The sequence below is a fragment of the Meleagris gallopavo genome, chromosome 7 (genome assembly GCF_905368555.1).
Source record: "Meleagris gallopavo chromosome 7, MGAL_WU_HG_1.1, whole genome shotgun sequence".
NCBI classification, from domain to species: domain Eukaryota; kingdom Metazoa; phylum Chordata; class Aves; order Galliformes; family Phasianidae; genus Meleagris; species Meleagris gallopavo.
The window spans coordinates 15,142,806-15,166,530 of NC_139410.1; the positions used below are offsets into that span (position 1 = coordinate 15,142,806).

Consider the following 23,725-nt stretch of genomic DNA (forward strand, 5'->3'; position numbering starts at 1 on the left):
AATGCAATACTTACCTGAAAGCAAGTAAGAAACTGAAAAAGGTATAACTATAAAAATGGATGAATAAAAATAAATATCAAACTTCTCTGGAGGTTTCTAGTGTATCTCTATAGCATGTCACAGAACAGTCTCCAAAAAGTTTTTGGCTTCTCAAAGACAACAAAAGCCATAGGAAGAAAAGAAAAAGACTAGAATGCTACAAAGATTCCCACCAAGCTACATGCACAGTGCCAGTGCCAGCTAGTAAAACACCAAGAATAGAACACCAGCCACTTTTGTTTCCAGTGATAGGAAAGGTAGCGTTTTCATTTAACATTAACTCCTAAAACAACTTAAAGAGTTGACCCATAGTTTAATATAACAGGCTTGAAGAAAATCTGAAGATCCTCCGTATCACAGTCAATGAATAAGAACTAGTCAATACTGCTGTTCTCTACAGTCATACAACTGTATCTGGGAAGCACTTTTGGGAGAAACAAACTTTGTTAGTTTGATACAATGTTTAAGGGACATGTTTATATTATCAACAGTAAACATCCTTCCTACAGGGACTACATGCTTGCAGCATGATTACCACATTACCAAGGCACAGCCTTACTGCACAGAATTAAGAGCTCCTGACAAAACACTCATCACAGAAATAAGCTTATGAAAGTCAACATCTCATGTCACCCGATGTCGAAGTCAAAAACAGATAGTTTACCTTACAAGATTTAGAGGAAAATGTATAATTAATAACCTGAAGCCCCTTAGAAGTTCTCTAGACTAAGAAGGACTCAAGCCCTACAAGAGTTCAAAGGCAAATAGGTATATTTCAACTTCACATACATGCTTCTCTTGCACTCCTAATATTCAAAGTGTTTTTACACATGCTGACTTTCGCTCAGCTGACTACAGCAACTTTTAATACTGCAAGATCACAGAAAATAGACAGCATTTAAAATTCAAGGGTTACTCCAAAAGTAATGTCTCCTACTGTATTACTTATTTATTACTTATTACTTATGTATTACAGACTTAAATTAAATTAAATGTGATTTAATACTAGTGGAATAATTTTGCACTAGTAATGTTAAACAAATTTGATATTTAATACTACTTACCACCAAACGGTATTATGCAGAGATTATGTTTGCAGGCTAATTCCACAATTTTAACTACATCTTCGTGGGAAACTGAAAAAGTTAAGCAGAATTTGTGCTTGTTACTGTTGTTTAAATATCACAGTTAAAATACTCAGCAGATCCCTTTCTGACACCAGCAAGGAAGACGTTTCAAAGAGTTCGGCACTAAAAAGCTGGACCCAAAGTAAAAAGAGCTCCAAGATACCTTTTAGACATAAAACAGTTCCACTTTTAAAGAACTTACTATATAGCTTTGGTCTCCTGCTCAAAGATTGAAACTTACTGGGAATTCTCAGGGTATGATGGACTAACAAATGGGTTAGAATTGAGCTAGGAATCCAGGAGAACAAATTAATATTAAATCTTTACTGAAAACAGATTTTTCAAATCCATTTCAAGCTGAATTAATCTTTTCTGAGAGTTGAAAAATTTTTATCTTCCTGGATGACATTCAGCATCAGAAGAAAGGCTGCTGGTCAAATTTACTTTCTCAGAATGCACTATGTATCTGGTCAAAGATGAAACAGAAATGCTTGTGCACTAGCAAGGAAAAGTACCACCATGTAAAGACCACATATACTTGTACCTGAATTTGCGCAGAGAATGAACAGGAATGAAAAAAAATAGGCTTACAAACTCTGTCTATTTTGCTCTTGCAATAGAGAGCAGCTTTAGATCAATGTAGTCAATCATTTTACTTTCAGAGCTGCACAGAAGTGGTGATTAAGTGCTGTCCATGACCACCACAGCTGTCGTGTCAGTAACTGTCCTCAAATACTCAGATGCATCTTACACTGTCTTTTTAAGCTACCCACGTAATTTTTTTTCCCAAATGAAGTAAGAAAACTGAGCTAAGAGTAATCTTGGGGTTTCTAAGACAGCATAGCTATTCAAAGCATCAGAAAGTTATAAAAACAGTCGGATTCATACAGCCTAGGTGCAACATGATTTTTTTCACTAGCTACTGAAGAACAGCACATGAAAGTAGATCCTAGTGACCTGAGAAACACAACTCAATTAGAAAATTCTCACAAATGAGCAGATGAAGTTTCATCAGTTGAAGTTTCCATATTTTTCTACTTGATAAAAACAAGCATTATTTTCTGCTACATTTTAAACTACAACATTAGTGATTATTCTACTTTAAACAGGTCTAGCCTGCACTGTCATTTCTTCAGGTCAATCACCCTTCATGAAGTGTTTTGACTGGAGTTAACAGGTGTTACACCTTTAAAATTTTATTTCAGTACAGTATGTCGTAAGGTCAAATTTTTTAATGCAAACATTTAATCACTCTTCTACCATCTCATACTTGTAAAAAACAAAAACAAAAACAAAAACAGCAAGATTTAGTCTGCCATTTAGACAGCTATTCATGGTGCATATACAATTTCACATTATATTGTGCTTACTGAAGTCTCAAATTCAGCTGTCATCTGAAATTTCACTTGTATTTAATAATAAATTTTACTTCCCTATTAAGTAATGGGACTTCATGTTACAAAATCATGATTACCATACCCCCCAAAAATCCGTTAGGGTCTCTAAAAAAGAGTGAGGTTGGCCAGACAGCTTCTCAATAACAAAAGAGCACAAGAATTTAGTAAGCAGATCAGAAAGAAGGAGGAATAAAACATCAAGCTTACCAGGCCATACAACTATATCAGGAATTCGCTTAAACATTCCTTCCCTGAGTACAAATATCTCATGTAGGCAGTGACCTGAAAAACAAACGATAAGTAACCAGGTTCAAAGAGGAAGCATCTGAAGTACAGTTATAAAAATGAACTTCTCTTACCATGAGCTCTGAATACCCTATCTTCTGCATCTTGTGAATATGAGATTTTAGTGGCTCTAAGATCCTGAAGAAATTCTTCATTTACAATAGGTGGAGGTACATCATTAACATTTAAAGATGCCTACAACACAAGAAAATATTTCCATTAAAGATAAGCTCCCTTTTACAGCATTTCTTTACAGTTTAAAAAAAAAAAAAAGGTTTACCATTAACTTAATACCAGAACACAGCTATTTGAGATCAGAAATACAGAACTTATTTGTCTTATCTTCAGCCATTGATCCATTTGTCTTGCCTAGTACCCATCTGACTAGATGCACATACAGTTTTATTCCATAACACATTTTGATTCTCTTTTCCTGACAAATCTGGAGAAGTGAACAAGCTTATGAGTGCATACTAGGTAAAATACTTGCCTTAAGGCATTCAAGATTTAAGAGAAACAACTGCCTGAACAGTACTGAAGACCCTTAAGTAGATAAAGTTCAAAATTTAAAGAAACACATACTTTGTCAATTAGTTTACTTTGTGAACATAAGTGTAATGCTTGTAACTACTTCGAATGTTGAATGGTGAGCTCTATGATGAAGAATCATAGAATGCTCTGGGTTGAAAAGGATCTTAAAGATCATCTATTTTCAACCCCCCTGCCGTGGATAGGGTCACCAACCACTAGACCACGCTGCCTAGAGTCACATCCATCCTGGAAGAAAAAGGGAAGACTTCACCTTCAACAAGAAAGTATTCAGGTGATTACCAAGATCTATGGCATACTTCGAAGAAACTACATAAGGTTACATAGAAATTAAGAGGACTTAGAGGATAATTTAGTAAAGAATATTTGCTTTAGGCAGGTTCATAGCTGACAGTTCACAAAAACTCAGAGGCTCAAGAGAATAGCTAATTATTTGCTTTTTCTTTTCATATAAGACACATGACCTTATGAAAATACAGTTTTAATAACGATTTACTTCTGAAAAGACATGCTACTTCGACTTGTTTTTCAGGGATGATGCCATATTTGAAATAAGATGTTAGACATTGAAGAAAAAGGTTTTTCCCTCCAGCATGTTCACACTGTCACCTACAAACAGAGAAATGAGATTAAGGCGAGATCAGGCAAGAGGCATAGAGCTACTAAGAGATCCTGATTTTAGGGGCCAGTCATAATAAGCTGAGTGCCGCTGCTCTTAGCTCTTGCTAGTCTGCTATTAACATACATTCATAGAATGCATTTGGATAAACTCAAGAGAAGAAATCAAACCTGGAAAATGTGAGGAAAAACAACTATACGAAGTAACCAAGTAATTAAAGATCTCTGTTCAAAGAAAATTCCTGTTAGCTCGCCTCATATTTTCTGTTTCAAACTTGTTTCTTCATGGATTTTTGTAGATAAACGCATTTTGTTTCATTTCAAATTGAACACCAAATGCTTGATGATCTTGGTTCTCTATAAGATGAAGACAAACTACCTAGAACTATAAGAATTCCTTTCAGTTAACTATATTGGGGTGGGTTTTTTTGTGTTCTGCAAGAATTTATTTACATTTTGAAGATGAAAAATGAAAGTGCACATTCCTCTCTGTAAGTCTTATGTAGGATGCCACACAAAAATATTTTTTTTCTTATGGGACTGAGATATTTTAGAAGTTGTATACTGAAAGGTTAGACAGGAAACATACATGAACTAGGTTTAAACTGCTGTCTTTTCTAAGTCTAGACTGAAAAGGGAAAAAAGTCATCAGGCCTCAAGCAGCAGAAAAGTGGGTACATTTACTGTGGTAAGTTACAACAGAAAGGATGCTCATACAGGGAACCCTTCAGTCCTATAGAACAGAAGCAAGAAGAGATAAAGACAAATAGACCAAGACATTCTATCCCTACTGTTGTTCCTGTGTCTGAGTTCCTTCATGCTCTGATGATAACAGACAGTGAAAACCAACACAGTGCAACAACCTGCAATATAAATCAGGAACTGTAAGATAGACGTGAAAACAGAGAACCTCTGGTATTGAGAATAACTATGAAAAGTACAGATATATGCTGGAAACTGCAAAGAGCCCTACTCTGTGTCAAGATAGTCAGCATGGTTCAGACCACAACAACAGAGGTGTATGACATAAAAAAAAAAAAAAAAAAAAAAAAAAAAAACACTGCTGGCAGATATCTTGCACACTATCCCTTCAGGACACGCTGTGAAATCAAAATACCATTCAGTAATCTGCCCTTGTCTTCCAATTCTGCTTTATTCTCTATATTCTATACACACAGGACTCCTGGTCACGATGAACTAAAGCAATTTTGCTGTGAGCAGCTGCCAGTTAAGACCAAGGAATGCACATAAGGAAAATTTTATACTGACACATGGAGAAACTAAGTCAGCACATGAAAGAACGAACTGACTAGCAGAAGACTGAAGTGCTTGAGTTTTTCAAGCCCAATGAGATTACCTGATTCTCAGAAAACACAACGTTGAACTCACTTAAGATATGGGTAAATAAAACTGTTACCCAAAACAGTGTCACTACAGTTACTGTACAAGAACAACCTTCTTCCAGCACTGCTTTGGCAGCTATCTAGTCAGGAACCTACAGCCTCAAATGAATTCTTCTTAAATGAGATGGGTCAATCTTGAGATATTCTGCTTGAAAAGCAAAATATGTATGTTTCGCAAACCCAGAACATTCTGAACACGCTTGTTTTTTTTTCCTGAAAACATTCAGCACAATCTTGAGTATTGAATATTGAGCTAGTTTTCAGCAGTCAAACGTGAAAAATATTGCTTGGATAACACGAAATACACTGAAAATACAACACAATTTAGTGTCACCCTATCTTCCATATTTATTTTCACAAACAATCGTTACAGTTTCATGAATAATAATTCTCTGTAGGCTAGCATTTTCCACAATCTTGAAAAACAGCCTATAAACAAGGACTAAAATTTCCCTTTGTGGGAGAAACTTAATCCAATTAATGCACAACCAGTTGACCTAGAACTACAAGCTGTGCTAAGTCACTGGAAGTTTTACATAGTAGTTCTACATCAGATATAAACTCTTAGGTGTTAATACACTGTGGTTAAATCAATTACATGCAAGGACCTTCAGAACAACAGCTGAATCACCTTTAACAATCCAGTGTTGATCATCACCAAGACTAACATTTAAAGGAACTGGTTTGGCTATTTACTTACTCTAGAGGTAGTTTTGTGCTCCAGACTTGCTCCAAAGGTTTTTTCTATCCATTCTTTAAAAGTTGGTAATACCATACCACCTAATCTGTACCTGAAAAGTCAATATTACAAAGCGTCATTTTAAATTAAAAGAATGTATGTCAGATACACTTCTTTTGATTCTGCATAAGTATCAATAGTAAGTTTTAAATTCAGTTCTTCATCTAAAAGGCTGCAAAGTTCTGCCCATTCAGTTTTCATGAAACTACACAGTTTCATTGCATTTAAGTACTCTGTACTTAACACAAAAACAAATCAGATGTCAGTACCTCAGACATTATTTTCCTTTATGACTGTTGGGAACTGAGGCATAAGGATTTTCAGATATCCCACCCCCCACTTTCATTTTTAAGTGACACAGAAAACAGTGTCATAGTTTACATGCTAATTACAGAAGGAGAGCATGTATGTACAGACACACTGCACTGTAAACTAAAGCAGTCTCAAACACACAAACCCAGCTCAATACACTTATCACGGTGTCAAGAAAATCAGAGCTAAAGGTTCCTCTCATCCTCAGGATGCATTCAAACCCATCAAGTGATGTGATTATCACAAACCTGTTGGCAAGAGCTATGACCGATGGAAGTTGCAAAACAAGTGACGAAGAAGCTGGTCATGGTTCTTGGACGTGGCATGCACCACAAGTGAGGCAGGGCACACACTTAAACATTAATGAGGTGGAAACTTGTAAATTACATACATTTACACATTTCATATGTTTACAATATATGCACAAGCATTCTCCGAGAAGAAAACAATTACTCTTCTTCAGTATAAAGAGCTTTCAGCAGTTGAAAATCTTGTAGCTCGTATGTAGATCAATACATTAGGCCCCACAGATCTTTCTTCTGTGATAATTTAATTATTATATCTAACCATGACCCTGTGCTTCACAGCTACCATTAAGTCATCTACTACGCAAAAAGAGCAATTCATTTCGTTTCCTTATCTTAACTACCTTCTAGTTCTCTCATTGATAAAACAATCAAAAACCTACTCAATTCCTAGAGACAAAAGGGTACAAACACATTGCAACTCAGCTGGAAAGGCTAAGTTCAGTGATCCCTTCTGTGACAGCTATTATTATATTGTGTATATTCATACAGAACAGAATGAGTTCTGTGGAAAGGCAAGTACAAAAAGCAACAGAAGTTTAACGTACAAGTCTAATGTAAATTGGGAATCTGCAAAGGTACAGAATGTCTTGGTTCAGCTTGGTGCTTTTTCGTCTCCAGACACACTTTTTGGTATTGCCCACCTATTGCTATAGCTTTCTCAAAGGACAAAGTAAAGCTGACAGAAATCTAACAACTAACTTAGGGCAAACAAAAGTCCCAACAGAGAGGAAATTGGTGAGTTTACTGCACAGAACGCAATCATGACTAGTTACTCAAGGGTAAGCTTAGTACATATGATGATGGTAGAAGAAGTCCCTGAAAAAAAATAAAATAAGAACTGTCCTCCCTGGAAACATAGGTTTATTTGCTCACTCAAGCAAGTATCTTCTACTTCTGGTGTGATGGTATAGTTGATAATGAAAAAAAGATAATTTGACAAGTAGAAAAGCACAGTCTGTTGGGACAGTCGGTGCAACTTTCATAAAGAGAATTCCTGTTTCACTAACTGTCATGGTTTCATGATTTTTCATTATCGGTATTCCACATCATAACATCATGCAATGCACTGGGGGTTTGACTGCTCAAGTTCCGGGTGCCTGTCCAGAGGAGAAGAGCAGCTACGTTTCCCCAGGGGGCTTTGCGGTCAGCGAGGAGATATAACTCCCGGCAAGGTCACCTGATGCTCTCTCTTCTTTGCCTGCGCTGCTTCGCTTGCGCTTCTCTGCCTGCGCTGCTTCGCTTGCGCTTCTCTGCCTGCGCTTCTCGCCTGCGCTTCTCTGCCTGCGCTTCTCATCTCAGCGTTGTGGTAAGGCCGATCCACTATCAATTTCACATTCTCTCTCCTTATAAAATTCTGTTGATACCATATTTAGTAAATTACTTTGTTTTACCTCAGATTGTTGCCACTGTTTTCAATTATTTCGGGGTCCCTTATTTTCTTTTTTTTTCCCGGGGGCGCGGATCCGCGGATCCCTCCGCCCTTCTAGTCACGGAACCGGGCCGAACCAGCCCGTAAACCGTTGACATTCTTGGTGGAGAATGCGGGCAACAGTTGCTTTTTAGCTTTTTGAACAAATCTCTCTCTCCGCTCTCAGACAGCTTCATTGGGAAAGTTTATCTGTTTCACCAGTACTGTCTGAAAGCGTGACCTTGAAAAGTCCAGGCGGACGGCCAATACTCTAGGATATTTGTAAACTTTGAGCCTTGCTATCTTGTTTCTGTAAAAGAAAAAAAAAAGAGAAAAAAATGCTTTCTCTACTGAAACTGCCTTTTAAGGGGCTGCATGCCACTGTCTCTTCTTTCTTAATGCTAAAAACATACTGGGCCTTAATTAAGTTCACCACTTTGCTCTATGGAGCAATAGGTATATATAGCCAATTGAAAACATGGATGGAAATAACTATGTGGCATCTGCATATTATGTGGCATACCATTCCAGAGGGAGCTGCTAATTTTACAGGGTTGGGGATTTTTAAGCAGGTTTCCAGCCTCTCCTTTGAATTCTTTATGCGGATTTTCAATGCTCACCTGATCACGTTATTAATCTCCGTGAATGTACTGCTCACCATTTCACTTATTATTAGTATTTATTATATTTTGAGGAAGTCTGCCCCAAAACCAGTAAATACTGAGTGGCAGGGAATGTGGAGAGGCCTGGGTGAGACTTTAGAGAGATGGAAATCTTCGGTGTCATGGAACTTTACTCCAGAACACCTGAAAGACCCTGAAAATTTAAACAGATATTTGAGACAGGAATGTCGTGGCTCAGGAAGATCTGAGGAGGCCCAAATTGTTTGGGGCCTGGCTAATGCTTACCGGGCCTTATTCAATACTATCCTGGAGAGGGAGAGAGTTTGTGAAATTGAAAAGGAGAGTCTCAGGGAAACAGTGCAAAATGAGCGAGAGAGTCTCCTGGTCGAGAGAAACAGCCTCCAATCTGAGAGAGATGCCCTCCGAATTGAGAGAGACTCCCTGCAATCCAAACTCAACAGTCTTCAATCTCAACAAGACACCCTCCAATCTGAGCTAGATACTCTCATAATCGAACGAGACAGGCTCCGAGCTGAACTGGAGGATGAGAGCATTGGAACTGACCAACCTGATCAACTACAGGAAGCACCACAATTGATGTCACTTGCCCCTGTAAGAGGACGGAAAATGAAACGAATCTCGACTCAGTTAGAAGAGAAGAAAGAAGAGGAGAGAGGTCCAGAGGAGTGGCTCCAAGATCCACAAGAAGCACCCCTAAGTCCAGGGGAGGGGCCCTCAGTAAGACCACGGTCACCGGCGCCAATGAGGGCAACAAGAAGTCCCGAAAGAGTAAGAGGTGAGCAAGATATCGTTACCATTGTTGATACCATATTTAGTAAATTACTTTGTTTTACCTCAGATTGTTGCCACTGTTTTCAATTATTTCGGGGTCCCTTATTTTCTTTTTTTTCCCGGGGGCGCGGATCCGCGGATCCCTCCGCCCTTCTAGTCACGGAACCGGGCCGAACCAGCCCGTAAACCGTTGACACTAACCCTTAGAGTTCTATGAGAGTGTGAAAATAAAGTAAACAAGGTGACTGCAATGAACATTACATTCTATGTCCCTCTCTATTTCCACAGAGGTTCTACCTCAACAGCCATTAAAGAAAATACGCTCCTACAGTACTGATGGGAAGGTTCTTCTCAAGGCTTAAAGATAAGAAAAATAAGTCTGTCCAAAACAGGAGTGCAAATTGCCACATTGTTACTACATAAAGTCTTCATCAGTGATCTGGACTTAACAGTGGACTCTCCAATCAGGTGAATGATAAAAGATCATTCCCATCTCTTCTAGAACAGGGAACAGTACTCATCAGTTCAACAGCAGCCTCAGTGCTTCCTCCAGGAAAAAGTACTATGCTTTTGCCTCTTTCAATGTACCCCATATAAATTCTTTATGCAGAGCATAAACAACCCCAGATAAAGGTATCAGATGAAAAAACGAGTGACAAAGCAACAAGGGTCAGAATCTTAGCAAAAGGAAAGATCACCAAGATCTTCGTACATCGTATACAGTGAACTCACAAGCCTAAGATAATGCTTTACATTTTAACCTGGGACTGAAAATGAAAAGATTAATGATTTGTGTTCAATACTTGAGAGAGACTTTTTTTGCATGTTTGACTCAAACTAGCTCATGCCAGTTGTGCAGAAACTCAAAGAACAATGAGTTTTTCTTCAGTACAGTGTCCCAGCAAATTCATTTCTCTTTCCTATTATTATTGTTATTTTTCTCTTAACAAAAGGATATTATTTTTAGAACTATGAAGACTGTAAGACTCTTTTCATTTCAGGTATAAAGGAGCAGTAAAATATTGAATGACAGGCTTGAAACTCAGTGAAGAAAGAAAAGAGATCCCGAAGAAGAATTAAACTTGTCTTTGCTGAAAAACTGTATTTTTCAGAAAAACAAATTTGCTGTGTAAAGGGCTAGAAGACAACAGATCAGAGCTGTATGTTGCCACCACAAAACATGCAACTGTTCATTCATTTAGATTTTTAAGCTAAGAACATACAGAAACTCCAAGCGCAACAGTTAAGAAACCTAAAACAAAATTAAGAGTTAAGTAAAGCAACTCGCTGATGCTCACGAGATTTTCAAAACTGGAACTACTCCATGGAACTGCTCCATGATTTCTATGGTTTAGAATATGGTACAGATTCTCATTCTACACTCCAGGGGAAGTTTCACTACTACATACAGAATTCTGTAAAGCCACACAGAACGAATGACGTGTTCTACGAAATATAGGAGCTTTCTGTTGCTTTCAGCTTAGCTGAACACTGCAGTTTTAAAGCTCTTTTACAAAAAATTACTAATAAAATACTTTACTTCAGTGATATGACTTGCCAGCTTACCTCTTTCCTGTGAATTCTGCTTGACCCTTCTTATTGAATATGAATTTGGAGTCATTATATCCCCATCCATTCCACTTCAGAATTTCTTGTCTAGAAAGGGGAAAACATATATGATTGAAAATGTTAGCACACTGTAAGGCCAAAATGTTTGTATGATTTATGATTTTATAGCTTTGAAAACATAGCAACTTAAGAAGTCAAATATATATCAAAAGTACAGAACCTAATACACGTAAAAATCATTTGCAGTCATAACCATTACTCCTTTAGATTGCATTTTAAGGTTTGAAGGACAAGATGCTTTGTGAACAACCAGCTGAAATCAATATAAACTGTACAATGAATATTTTTGTATCAGCAAAGATTACATTTGAAAGATGTTCATCTTTAAACCTCTACATCACTACTAGAAGTAGCAGTACTACAAACAGGTAGTAGCAGCTGAAGAATGAAAAAAAATGCAGTAGCTCTAGATATCACAAAATGCACTAAACTTCAGTTAAGCCTGACATCATTACTGCAACCCCATTACATTTCCAGCATTCACGTGAGGCACTCAGAGACATTCCCATTAAAAATATACTTTGAAAAGCTGAAAAAACAGAGCAGAGGGAATAATATACCAAACAGTGTGAATTATCTCAATGTAATGAGACCATAAGAAAGGTAATATGAAAAAACAAAACAACTGTCAAAATATTATCACAAGATTGAGGCATCTAAACACAACCACTCCAAAACAACCACTCCAAAACAACCACAATAAAAATCATCAGCAGTGTATCAGTGTAAACACATTGAAGATGCAGAGAAACACAAAGAGTAATTACATATCAATTCAATTTTGCTTAAAAAAAAAACAAAAAACCAATTCATTTAAATTAGAAATGAAGTACTAATGTAAAAATTGAATTAACAAAAATGCATCTTAAAGAAGAACAGATGATACATCTCACTCTGCTACACATAGTAAACATAGATCTTACTCTTTGACTGCATCGTAGAAGAGCAAGACAACGATCAGTGATCAGTTAGAGAAGACTTCACAGCTCAAAGTCACTGCCTGAAAGCAGTTGTAACTCCACAGTACATGCAAGGTAGCTGGGTGCTGCTGGACAATCAAAGGTCTTTGTAACAGAGAAAACACAAAAGCGAGCTCCTGAGATACCACCAGTGCTGTACTCAGTCAGAGCTCAGTTTCCTCCAACTGCCTGTCCACAAGGCTTCAAGTAATCGAATGGAAAAAATGGGGACTTCTACTACAGAAGCTTGATACAGACATTTCAACAAGCCTTTGATAAGCTTAGCATTTCCTAGGCAAGCTTTATAGGAACTTCAAGCACTTAGTAACTGATACATTTGTGAAATAGCCAGTGTGTGATGCTTCCGCACACTGAGGAACTGACTGTAACACTGCCTCCAAATTAAGCTGTTCCATGACTAGCTAAGACTGCAGTCTTCCTCAAGGCTGACTACATGGAGTACTTCTGTACGTCCAATCTCTAGTTTGTTCAATCATGTAAAGTCAGAACAGACTTGATATCAATCAACCAAATTTGAAGAAGGCTTAAGCAGGTCCTCTTTTCAAGGCAGTATCAAAAAAACACTGCTAAGTGTGATGTGTGGAACAGGGCAGAGAAAGCAGCAGCGAGGCTGGAGAAGATCAGCCTGAATGAGACACAAAGGGGCAGACTCCAGAGGAGCCAATGATTCTGGGTAACCAAGTGAGTGCTGCTCTGGGACACTCAACCACCCTGATGTCCACTTGGACAGATGAGACCTCCAAAGCCCAGAGGGGCACAGTGAAGGCACTGAGTAGAGACTCAGCAAGGGGCTCCTTCCGCTAAGCCGTCTGCATTGCCAGTTCCTGGCCCTTCCTGAAGGCCTCCTTTCCTAGGCTGTTGCTTTCTTCGGGTTTTAAAACACTAAACAGCACATAAGAACTCAGATTTCCTAAGAGCTTTCAGGATGAACTATTTCTAAATGAAATAAGTAAGTAATGGTTGTGGTTTGCTCTGAAAGATAACACAGCTCTTATTATTGCTGAGGTGAGAGTAATTAATTTAAACGCTAATACAACAGTTCACATTTGCAGAAGACAGCTGGTTCTGAAACATCTCAACTACTGCATAGAGCAAATCAGGCAAATCACCCTTTGCCTAGAAGATGGTTTTGTGGCTTGTGACAGGCAGACACAACGGGAAGTTAATTATAAACATCTAATTTCTATATTCAAAGCTACCCCAAGCAATTCTGAGGTTTCTGTTTGGAGACAGAAAGGGCTGTTTTGTAATGAGCCACTGACATTTATTCTTTCCTTTGTTCCACCACAGCAGGGAGTACTGCCAGCTTCAGGACTGCTATCTGATTTACTTACAGTGGCTCCTAGCGCTTCTCGCCTACACAGTAGCAAGTCGGAGGAAATACTGCATGTGGCTTCCTAACAAGTAGCCTAAAAACATCCAGAATATAAAATAAAATGACAGATTATCTAGCTCTGAGTGACAAGGCCACCAACATTTGCTGTTTTTCCTGTTTTGAACTCAAAGCTGCTAAGTTTTGTGTTGTATTTAAGCTGCCTCATTTAAAGATGACGGCTTTTCTATTCGGGTACAGTGACCCCAACAGAATATCAAGCTCATTAGCCCTACCTTCGCATTAAATATTAGCAATTGATCCATTCTTCCTTGCTTCCTAACTTCTAAGCCAGAAAATCAGTACTGAAATGAAATGATAGATGTAAAAATGTTAAAAGCAAGCTTTGCTTTACATTTTTTTTTTTATATTACATACGTACACATACACACCATATGCATGTAAAATAAGTAATGATATTGCCTGAAGGGAAAAACCTGAAAGAAAGCAGGTTACCATGGAAACACTGACAATAGGAGCAAGTGTTGTGAAAACAGTGTGCTAAGGTTAATCGAATTCAAACCTTTCCTTACAATGCTCTGCACTGAAACGCTTAGTTTGACTTGATGCAATAAGAATTACTCATTTTTATTTTTACAGCAAAAACTCTTGTACAAATTCTCTTCACTTTTCTGAAGAGTTGGCTACAGGAAGCTGTGCAGATCACAGCACAAGATAGATAACGTACCTAAAATAAGCACACTGAAGCCTCCAGTGAAGGTATTTAGAATGGCAGGCAGCCCACGAGAGGACAGGCGGACCTCCCAGCACCCAGACACTGCCTGCACTCCCACAGCCCACAGCTCTGTGACAGGCTGCCAACGTTTTCCTTTCCCTAGAAAACCCAAGCAGCAGCACAGGCCCTTCTGCAGGTATTGGAGTTGAACATCCAGAAGATCAATTACCATAGCAATTACATCACGCATGCTATTTTCCAGTAGTTGAAAATGAATGGCACAATTATACACCACATCATCACACACAACACAAAGAACTGCCAGGTAAAAAGAGGTTTTTCTTTTAAAAGAAAATTTTCTCCAGCAATCACAGCTTTTTATCTTCCATGGTTTAAACCAGATTGATATTACAAAATCAGAAGCACACAGTTTTTTCTCTTCCAATAAAGTTACAAGACCACATTCAGAGAAATATAGAAACCAAGCTGATGAATGAATTGTAGCTTAGTAGCATTAATTACTTGCATCATTAGAGGGATATATATATATACACCCAAGCACAACGATCTCAACACAACTTCCCCCTCACTTCTACAAAACCACGTGAAATGTAGCACATCATGCAAACGGAAGCAAACAGGCTACTTCACTAAATGGGCAATGGCCATTTCCTGCATTTTCTTCAGAGAAGCAGCCCTAAGTCTGTGCCATTCAACCAACTGCACCAATGGGACCCAGCTAGAGCAGAGCCAAAATGCTCACGGCAGTGTTCTCACAATAACCACCAGTGCTTTCAATTCAATCATCAGCCGATGCTTAGCCTGCAAACATCACATACACAAAATAAACAGACACTCCTGTTCTGCCACACAAGAACAGCACATTCTTGGAAATGACATGTAAGTGGCAGTTTCAATAGCTAGCACATTGGCTGAGCCACCACTGTTTGTCTAATGGAGCAATGCAGACAAGTCTTACAGGCTGTGATGTTCTTCCAAGACCTGGAGCAGGCACGCAGTAAGATTCAGGCAGCATTATGGTGCTAAGGATTTGTACCCAGGTTATTATCTATACAGTAACTCCTCAAAGCCCACTTTAGCTGGACTTCTGGCTACTAACTCAGAACCATTCCCTTAGGCGATACCAGGAGGTCCGCTCCCTCTGTGCTGCATGGGCTACACAGTCCCATCATTCCAGCACCAGTTAAGAAAGCTTCTGCAGCCAGTAGTAAATTAGAATTAGGTCCCTGGAAATTAGGAAAGCGAACATAGCCCAAGGAGTCCCTTCAAGAACTACTTTATGAAAGCATCATTTATCTGGAGAATGACATGCTGCAGGCAGGGAATATCTGCTGTGCTTGTCATTCTCACGTCTTCCCTCGCAGGGAGCCTTCCCTGCAGCAAACCAAGCCTCAGCGCAATAGCTTCTGAAGGCCATTAAGAGGCCTTTTTTAGTAAACTCAGACACATCCCAGTTCTGCAGCCTGTGTTTTCACATAAACCTCTGCAGCTGCACACACACCTACTACAGCTGCCGTTCTGTTTGCCAAGTATCTGCTACAGCAGCATGAACCTTGGTTCATATTTACAGTTTAAATCCACAGAAAGCTGCAAGCATAGACAAAATTTAAGGCATGGAAGACTTGATAGGACCAGAACAGAGTGTGGCGTGGCTCTTTTCTGTTTGGTTTGCTTTTGTTTTTATCAGAACATTTTAAAAAACAAATGTTAACTCTTCTTACATAATGCCAACATTGACTACTTCATTACATTTTAATAATAAAGCCCCAAGGAACAAGGAAATTGGTGCTTCTCCAGTGTTCTCTTGTAGAAAGCTTAAGCAATTTGGTGGATTAAGTGAATTAAAGATTAAACACTATATTCAGTCTAAGGAAAGCCAAGATACTATACCTACACTTCTGATACTATTGGCCAGATGATTCTCATGCAAGGGAGCACTTTACAAAAAGCTATTTCTATTCCATCTACTACTTCCACTGGTATCAGTTTCTATCTTTGAAGTGACAGCTCTGCTGCAAAAATGCATGCATGTGGCTACTTCCAGGCAGACAGGGAACAGGCACCTCAACACTTTTCAAACACTAGAGATCAATCACGTAAGAAATATTTCTCGGAAGCTTGCAAAGTCAGGAAGACTGCTTCACTGTCTTCAGAAATCCCATTTAACAGAGCGATCAGCAGTCTGCTGTGAATTTTCTCAGGCAAAATAAGCTCAGCTTCTGGACAAGATCTTTACCCATTGCGTTGAGGACTTTCCAAAGCAAATACATCAGATATTACTGAAGAACACTTTTTGGCTTCTACTATCAACACAGAAAATTTGTGTACAACAGCTACTTTTGGATGTTACACACACTACAGATGTCTGTGGTTGACTTCCTGGAAACCACTGTGGCCTGGATTAAAAGTAATTATTGTAGACTTTTGCATTAGCAAAGTGTGTTCTTTTCAACTTAAGTAAATCTTAAGTTTAAATAAATAAATATGTATACATTCAATTTCTTGCATGTAAGAGTTCAGATCTTAGCAGATATCAAGAAAACAATCTAAAAATTCAGTTTTTCACATTAACTACTTTTCGTGTAATAATCTGTATTGTAATTCACATGTTAAGCATAGTTAACACTTACACTTGTATCTAGGTTTAATTTTTTTTTTAATAAAATTTAACCAATGGATATATTCACCTTATTCACCTTGGTTTACTCAAAATGAAAAGACTTAACAGGAAACTTATGTTTATTTAAATGAATTCAACTCTGACATTTCTTCCATACCATCTGACTGAGGAGTTAACTATTTATAGTTTGGTAATAGATATGAATTGCTGTTGCATATGAAGTCACATTTGCCTTCAAGTTATGGCACTTTCTATTATCACATTACTATTTACACGTGAGAATCTGCTTATATACTTCAAGAAATAACCTTGACAAACAATTACCTGCTTTGATGCAATCACAAAAGCCTCCTGTGAACTGACACACCTTCCTCAATGCAACATGCTCTTGCTCTTATGGTTTATTAAGATTCTTTCCTTCTATGCCATATATGGAATCTAACCTTTCAAAGTTCTAAGTTTAGTGAGAAACATCAGGATATATACAGAAGAAAAGCTAACTTCTGAGCAGTTTCTTGCAGCAGGATTTTTCAGTGAGTAATTGCATTCCTCTCCTCATTGATGAAGGTGTTACCTCACCTTGGTTGGCTCTTACTTTGCTCACGTGTGGTGGCCAAGGGCACCAACTCGTGCAGCCATCCTGGTGGGACAGCAGTCTGTGGTTGTGGCACTGAGGGACTGGTTAGTGGGCATGGTGGGTGTGGGATGATTGCTGGACTCGATGATCTTGGAGGTCTTCTCCAGCCCTTGTGATTCTATGGATTTCACTCTGAGAAACTCCCTGTGCTCCCCAGACCTTCTTCATCCTCTGGTGCTTACCTTAAGCTTCAGTGTCACCAGTCTCCAACCTAAACAGATCCTGAATTCACTTGAGAACAAAGAGTAATACCAAAAGTCTTGACAGGTTTTAAAGTACTCACGCAAGCATAGAGGCATAGTCATCACTTAAATTTACTTGATATAAATCTTTACTGCAATGAAGTGTTTTTAAATTAGTGGTATGATAGGATGCCTTTGACCTTATCTGTTACATTCAAGTAGCGTCTCTAGGCACCAACTCATGCTTTGCTTGACCTAGAGTTAGATGTTAACAAGTTACCTTGAGCAACCTGGGTTTGAACTTGCTAAAGAGGGGGACTGGCTATGCACTCATCCTGTGGCTTACACTGGATAACACTGTGTCCATAATAAGTAGAAGAAAGCCACAAACATCTTTTCATCCAACAGGAGAAAAAAAAAACTTCCCCACAAAAAGACAGGAAAGTGAGGAAATCTACTCTGCTTTTTCTTAGCTCCAGGATACAAAAAGATAAGCTTATTAGATGACAGATGAACATTTTATTACATTCAATCAACACTCCCTTTTAAACTTTGAAGAACTTTGGCCCTTGTTAAGTTAGTTATAACACAATCTACTACAGCTAGATTAATTCTAGTGCTCCATCTCTGGGGCACTGCTATTTTCTGGCATACATAGAAGTGATTCCGGAATAACTGTGTCCTGAGGAATTGCAGCACTTTACTGTTTTCAAAGTGATACAGTACAAGTTGTACACTTCATGTAGTTAATCTTCAGAATAACTGTATATAAAGTTTTTATCTTAAGCCCCACCAGTAAAATGAGTTTAATAATAACCAGCCACCAAAAGCCAACAGAAAAACATTAGGTTTTGAAAAAATACTTGCAAGGAAGAATTACTTTCCAATTCAAGCTTTTAGTAAGTTTTTCAGGAGGCACGTCATTTTTTTAAGGCTTGAAGACACACATGTTTTTATAACTATGACCTTCATCTTTCATTCAGCACTGAATTAAAACCTACAATCCAAAACAGAAATGTTCTGCCCATAAGTAACGCCTCTCTACTCTTACAGTACAAAGGACTTGCCGCTCATAAAGTACACTCTTACAGTGGATCCTCCTGTAAAGAGAATGCTGCACTAAGCACAAGATAACTTATCTTTTTTGATAAGATTTCCTCTTTTTTTTTTCTTCTTCTGAAAATGACTTATCAAAAGAAAAAAAAACAGGAAACACACTGCAATCTTTAAACACATCCACATGCAAACATACTGGCTAGCCTTCACAGGCATTTTGAAATGGAGACATCTTGATGAATACCCACAGGAGCTCTGTACATTTTACATATTCCCCTTCCTCTCCTCCTTACTGGTGATGAAAAACGGCTGGATAAGACCCTTACTAGGGTGGTCTTCAGACTGTCAACAGCATTTGAAAGAAAACAGCATTTCTGCAGGTCAGTGTCTAGTGACTACTATATAAGCATTAAGACATTTTTTTGGTCAAAACAAGTCATCTACTTTGCAGAAGAAACACTACACAAAGAGAATGCAGCTAGATCTGGTAGAATTGCCTGTCAGATGCTTTGACTATTTCAGACATTACAGGAAAGATGCAACAGGCCTAATGAAGACAGAAATTTTTGAATAAAGTACCTGGGCTGCAGTTTTGCTGGCAAAAAAAATAAATTAATAACTCAAAAGAGGCAGAAAAGCTGAATCATCATAAATAGATTTAATAGAAGACTGAAAGAAGGAAACCATTTGGGTTTGAACTATTCTAGTATTGCTGGAAAAAACACACAGAATCAGTGCATCATCTATAAATCAGTTATTCTCACTAGATATATTTTTTTAAATCAAGCTGGTTAGCAATATATAAAAACACAATCTTCAGGATCTTCCCAAAATAGAAAGACATATTAGTTAGCTTTCAAAATCCACGCTCCTCTTTCCCTGGTAAGCAGGAAAAATGGCTGCCAAGTCTAGTACTTCATCTCTCTCAAGATGCAGTTACGCAAAGATATGTGGAAAAGCACTATCAAACTGGATAGACTAAACAATTTCACTTGCTATTAACACAAAATTTATACAGATTGATTTCTTTCAAGCAGAGAGCTTGTTACAGTGGTAAGTGTGAGTATCTATACAGATAAAAGAAGTTACCAGAAACGCAAGTTTTATTTTAAGCAGTTTCAAGACCTTGTAACCTACTCCAAGACCTAAGTTGAAAGTAGTCCAGCATCTTCCACTTTTCAATTGTTCAGCTTCACTGGGGTCAGACACCCTTAAACTGAAATAAAGAAGCATTGCCCGAGTAGGTCAAGTACTGAACATGGAATAGTCGTCTGTCAGCAAAAATATTTAACCAGCTGAGTTACTAAGCAAAGAACCAAACCTCCTTAGACTCACTTTTACACTTCAAAAATCTACTGTATCTAACCAGTTCATCTCCTTATGTCGAATTGCTCAGTAATCACAGCCTGAAATGCTGTGTTCAGCTATTATTTTTTTACATCTAATACATTTACTACAGCCTTCAGACACTTGAACAAGATTTTTTAGATACCTGACGTTTCCTTATAGCTGATTATTGCCTCAAAATCCTTGCAGGATTTCTAGACTCAGCCTCTTACACCCAATATATGACCACGGAGGATGGTGTTTGGTTTTGCTTAGGGGCTTACGAATGAAGGAAAGCATATATTTAAACAATGACTTTTAATTACACAACAGCCTAAGAATTCCAGCCACGCCTAAAGCAAAGAACTCTATTAAAATGTCCATTGCATTCATTGTAAGTCCTAGCCTCACACAAGTGCCTTTGTACCATGATAGGTTTAGTGAACCTAGCTGCAAAGTTAAGAAGTCAATTTCCTAAAATTCCTTGCTTTTGGCAAGCTTCAGATAACTGTTACAGTCATTCTGCAGCATTCTTCAAATTCATCTCAAGAATCTCTTTCCCTTCTCATTCAAGCAAAAGCACCTTTGATAAAATCTAATAATTACTGAAGTTGTTTTAAAATGTTCCTTTTTTTCCCCAATATAGTTAAAATTCCTCTTCATCTCCTAAATTCTCTCTAGACTTCTCTAATACTCTTGAACTTTTCTTTATTATGCCTCACAGAAGACCTCTACAGCTGTGGTTGACCTTCTTCACTTTCACTAAGTAATCTCAGCCACCCAGACTCACCTATGGTGGCATGAATCCTTCTGCCCAACACTTTCTAGATCTTATGAATGGGTCAACCAGGTCCAAATTAGCTGGAAGTCACTAGAACAGAACTCAGGCATTTATCATCTGCAAGCTGTAAATCACAATTACTAACAGAGCTTTTATTTCCATACATACAGAAATATTGAGCTCTAAGTACTCCAAGACAGCTGTACCAATGATATGGATCACACACTCCAGTAGTTCCCTTACACTATCACAGAATAATGTCCCATAGTCGTATCACTTTAACCTTAAGATCCCTGAAGCAATGTAGTTTATTCTTAATCCAGAACAAGTTAATCAAAATAAAAGTAGCAATTATGCTCCGATAGCGAATACTAATAGTGGAGAACAATGCTATTAACCTGTTGAAAAGCAAGTGTTAAGTTCACCATGCCCATGGTTTCTACACTAAAGGTGGCTACCCTCAGGTAGATATTCACCTTCATATAACCATGTTTCTGCTGCTCTTCAAAGATGTGGGAACCTGCTCCAGAAATTACATAAAAATTAATTTCAAGTAGATCCGTGACAAACAGCTAAATCAGAATTTTTCAGAAAAAATGATTTCTTCCTGAACTCAAACAAAAGAAAAAACTCAGTGTGGAAGCCAACGCTTTTGGTAAAACCCGCTTCTGTCAGTGAGTAGTGCTGCTTGATGCATCCCCTCACTGAGGGCTAAATGCTTTCAGTTTGTAACATTTGGCTTCATGCCTATGACATCCCAGTCCCCACAAAGCGGGCAAACTCAGCTCAAGGCACAAATAGTCTGTTAGAGTAACTCAGACCGTTCCTTTTATCTCATGTGGCTTGCCTGAGAAAATGTTCAGAGCAAACCTCCAGCTGAATGGATTTTCCACACAGGAGCAATGAGTCACAACTACTGCCTGTCCTGCCAGCTTCTTGGCTGCCTCCATACAGCCACATACCACACCAGTCCCTCTGCACTGCTCTATGGAGAGTGGTGGGCTGTCCATAACCTAAGCCATGAGATGCAAGGCAATGTGCACACAGCAAATTGGCATCAGAAAATGGGGCTGTCACAACGTACATGCAAGTCCATTCCTCCAGAAAATGGACTGGACAGTGATAAGTTACTTGAAATCATACCTATGTGCTGTAACTACAGCATTTAATCCACCAGATAAATAAATCCAAGAGTTGGTGAACCAATTTATTGCTAGATAATTCTACTGTTTGTCTTTCCTCGGTCTCACGTGAAATGAGATGCTTCACTTACAGAAAGAGCATAAGATGTACTTCCGTCCACTCACCTCCAATAAATTCAAGATAGAGCCCAACTCACAAGTGCATGCTAGTAGCACCCACAAGAAGGCCTCACATATCCGTGGGCCCAGGAGCACACAACCTCCCCTCTTTACGAACTGCTCTTTTCATCACGGCATCCTCAAGCCCTTCCCAGACACCGAGCCTCTCCTCCAGCTCTGAGGACGACAGCGAGCGGCTCCCCACGCTAACACACCGCTCAATCCCAGAAGCTAAGGACCGCTCTCCCCAAGGACTTCCCCGGCGTCTCCCGATCCCTCCGGGCCCGCAGCCCGCTCCCGGCCGCCCGCCCCGTCCCACCGAGACCGGCTCCGCGCGGGGCTCCCGCCCGCACCCACCGCTTCTTGGGGATGGAGCCGGCGGCCGGCCCGGAGGAGCCGCCCTGCGCCTTGCAAGGACTCGGGGAGAGGGCCTCCCGCCCCGCGGCACGCGGCGAGCCCCGCAGGTGCCCAGAGATGATGCGCAGCCGCCGCCGGGCGGAGGCCGGGGACCCGCCGCCGCTTCCCGCCGCCTCCTCCGCCGCCGCCGCCATGGCACTTCCGTGTTGTGCCGCGGAGCGCTGCCGGGTGAGGGGTCAGGCGGGCGGAAGGCGCGGCCCCGCGCTCCCCTAGCCCTGCCCGGGGCCTGTCCTGCGGGCGGCCGGTCGCGGGTAGCGGGCCCTTCCCGGCGCTAAACGCCGCCGCTGGGGCTGTGAGCAGCCGGGAAAGCACACGCCTTACGGGAGACGTTTCGTCGCTTGGGCTTTGATTGTCGAGAGCCTATCTGAGAGAGAGAGATGCTTCTATTGAGGGTTGCCTAAGTTAATTATGAAATGCTCATTAATGACATTAGCGTGGGTGACACGTTTAAGAAATAGGTTGGTGAGGTGACATAGTGGCTTACAGGTGTTACAGATGTTATCATGAGTGTTGACAGGCACTGCGGTGTCCTAATGTGAGAGCAGGGGCTCTCACACTCTCCAGGCACTTTTGCTGAAATACAGAGGTACCTGTACTGCAGTACTGATCACATTTATCTGCAGTGCATGAATACAACAGTAGTAACGACCCTGCAGCTCTCAGTGCTATGGCAGATTTGTAGTTCAAAAAAACCCATCCCACAGAGCCGTTTTACGTGTTATGTGGGTCGAATGCACTGAGCACCACGGACCCCACAATGACACACCCAGCCCCAACTTGCTGGCCCTGTGCACACAACTCTTGATAATACCAACGTGCCTTCATTACGTCCAAGCTTGACACAACTGCCTCTCACTCGTGCATCTGGTTCAGTCTTTCTGACAGTACTCACACCTTTGACATTTGCTCAGAGATCTTCAAATATGTAAAAGATTGCTATGAAGTAAAAGGCAGCAGTCAATCTGCCCTTCCTGTCCATGCAGTCAGCGAGCAGTAACGAGCACAAACTTCAAGATGCAACTTCAGTATCTATACTAGGCTACTTTTCAATGGCAGTGAAAATGAAAAACTGTTGTCTGCCTAAGAATAGAATGAAGTCGCCTCCGTTATCTTCAAGAACAGACTAC

General features: G+C 39.6%; 2 protein-coding genes across 2 annotated transcripts in view; one reads left to right on the forward strand and one right to left on the reverse strand.

Annotated features, from left to right (window-relative positions):
* AGPS (alkylglycerone phosphate synthase) overlaps positions 1 to 22,775 on the reverse strand; it is a 56,448-nt gene extending 33,673 nt beyond the window's left edge. The window contains exons 1-6 of the mRNA XM_085227660.1: positions 22,539 to 22,775; positions 11,167 to 11,256; positions 6,119 to 6,209; positions 2,923 to 3,043; positions 2,771 to 2,845; positions 1,104 to 1,175 (exon numbers count right to left, since the gene is read on the reverse strand). Coding sequence (XP_085083786.1) covers positions 1,104 to 1,175; positions 2,771 to 2,845; positions 2,923 to 3,043; positions 6,119 to 6,209; positions 11,167 to 11,256; positions 22,539 to 22,732 — 643 coding nt within the window. The 5' untranslated portion in view covers positions 22,733 to 22,775. The remainder of the gene's footprint in view (positions 1 to 1,103; positions 1,176 to 2,770; positions 2,846 to 2,922; positions 3,044 to 6,118; positions 6,210 to 11,166; positions 11,257 to 22,538) is intronic.
* Positions 7,791 to 11,148, forward strand: LOC146543968 (uncharacterized). Its single transcript, XM_085227661.1, has 2 exons — positions 7,791 to 9,604; positions 9,889 to 11,148. The coding sequence occupies exons 1-2, from the start codon at positions 8,524 to 8,526 to the stop codon at positions 9,960 to 9,962; spliced, it is 1,155 nt and encodes a 384-aa protein (XP_085083787.1). The 5' UTR covers positions 7,791 to 8,523; the 3' UTR covers positions 9,963 to 11,148.
* Positions 22,776 to 23,725: the final 950 nt, after the last annotated feature.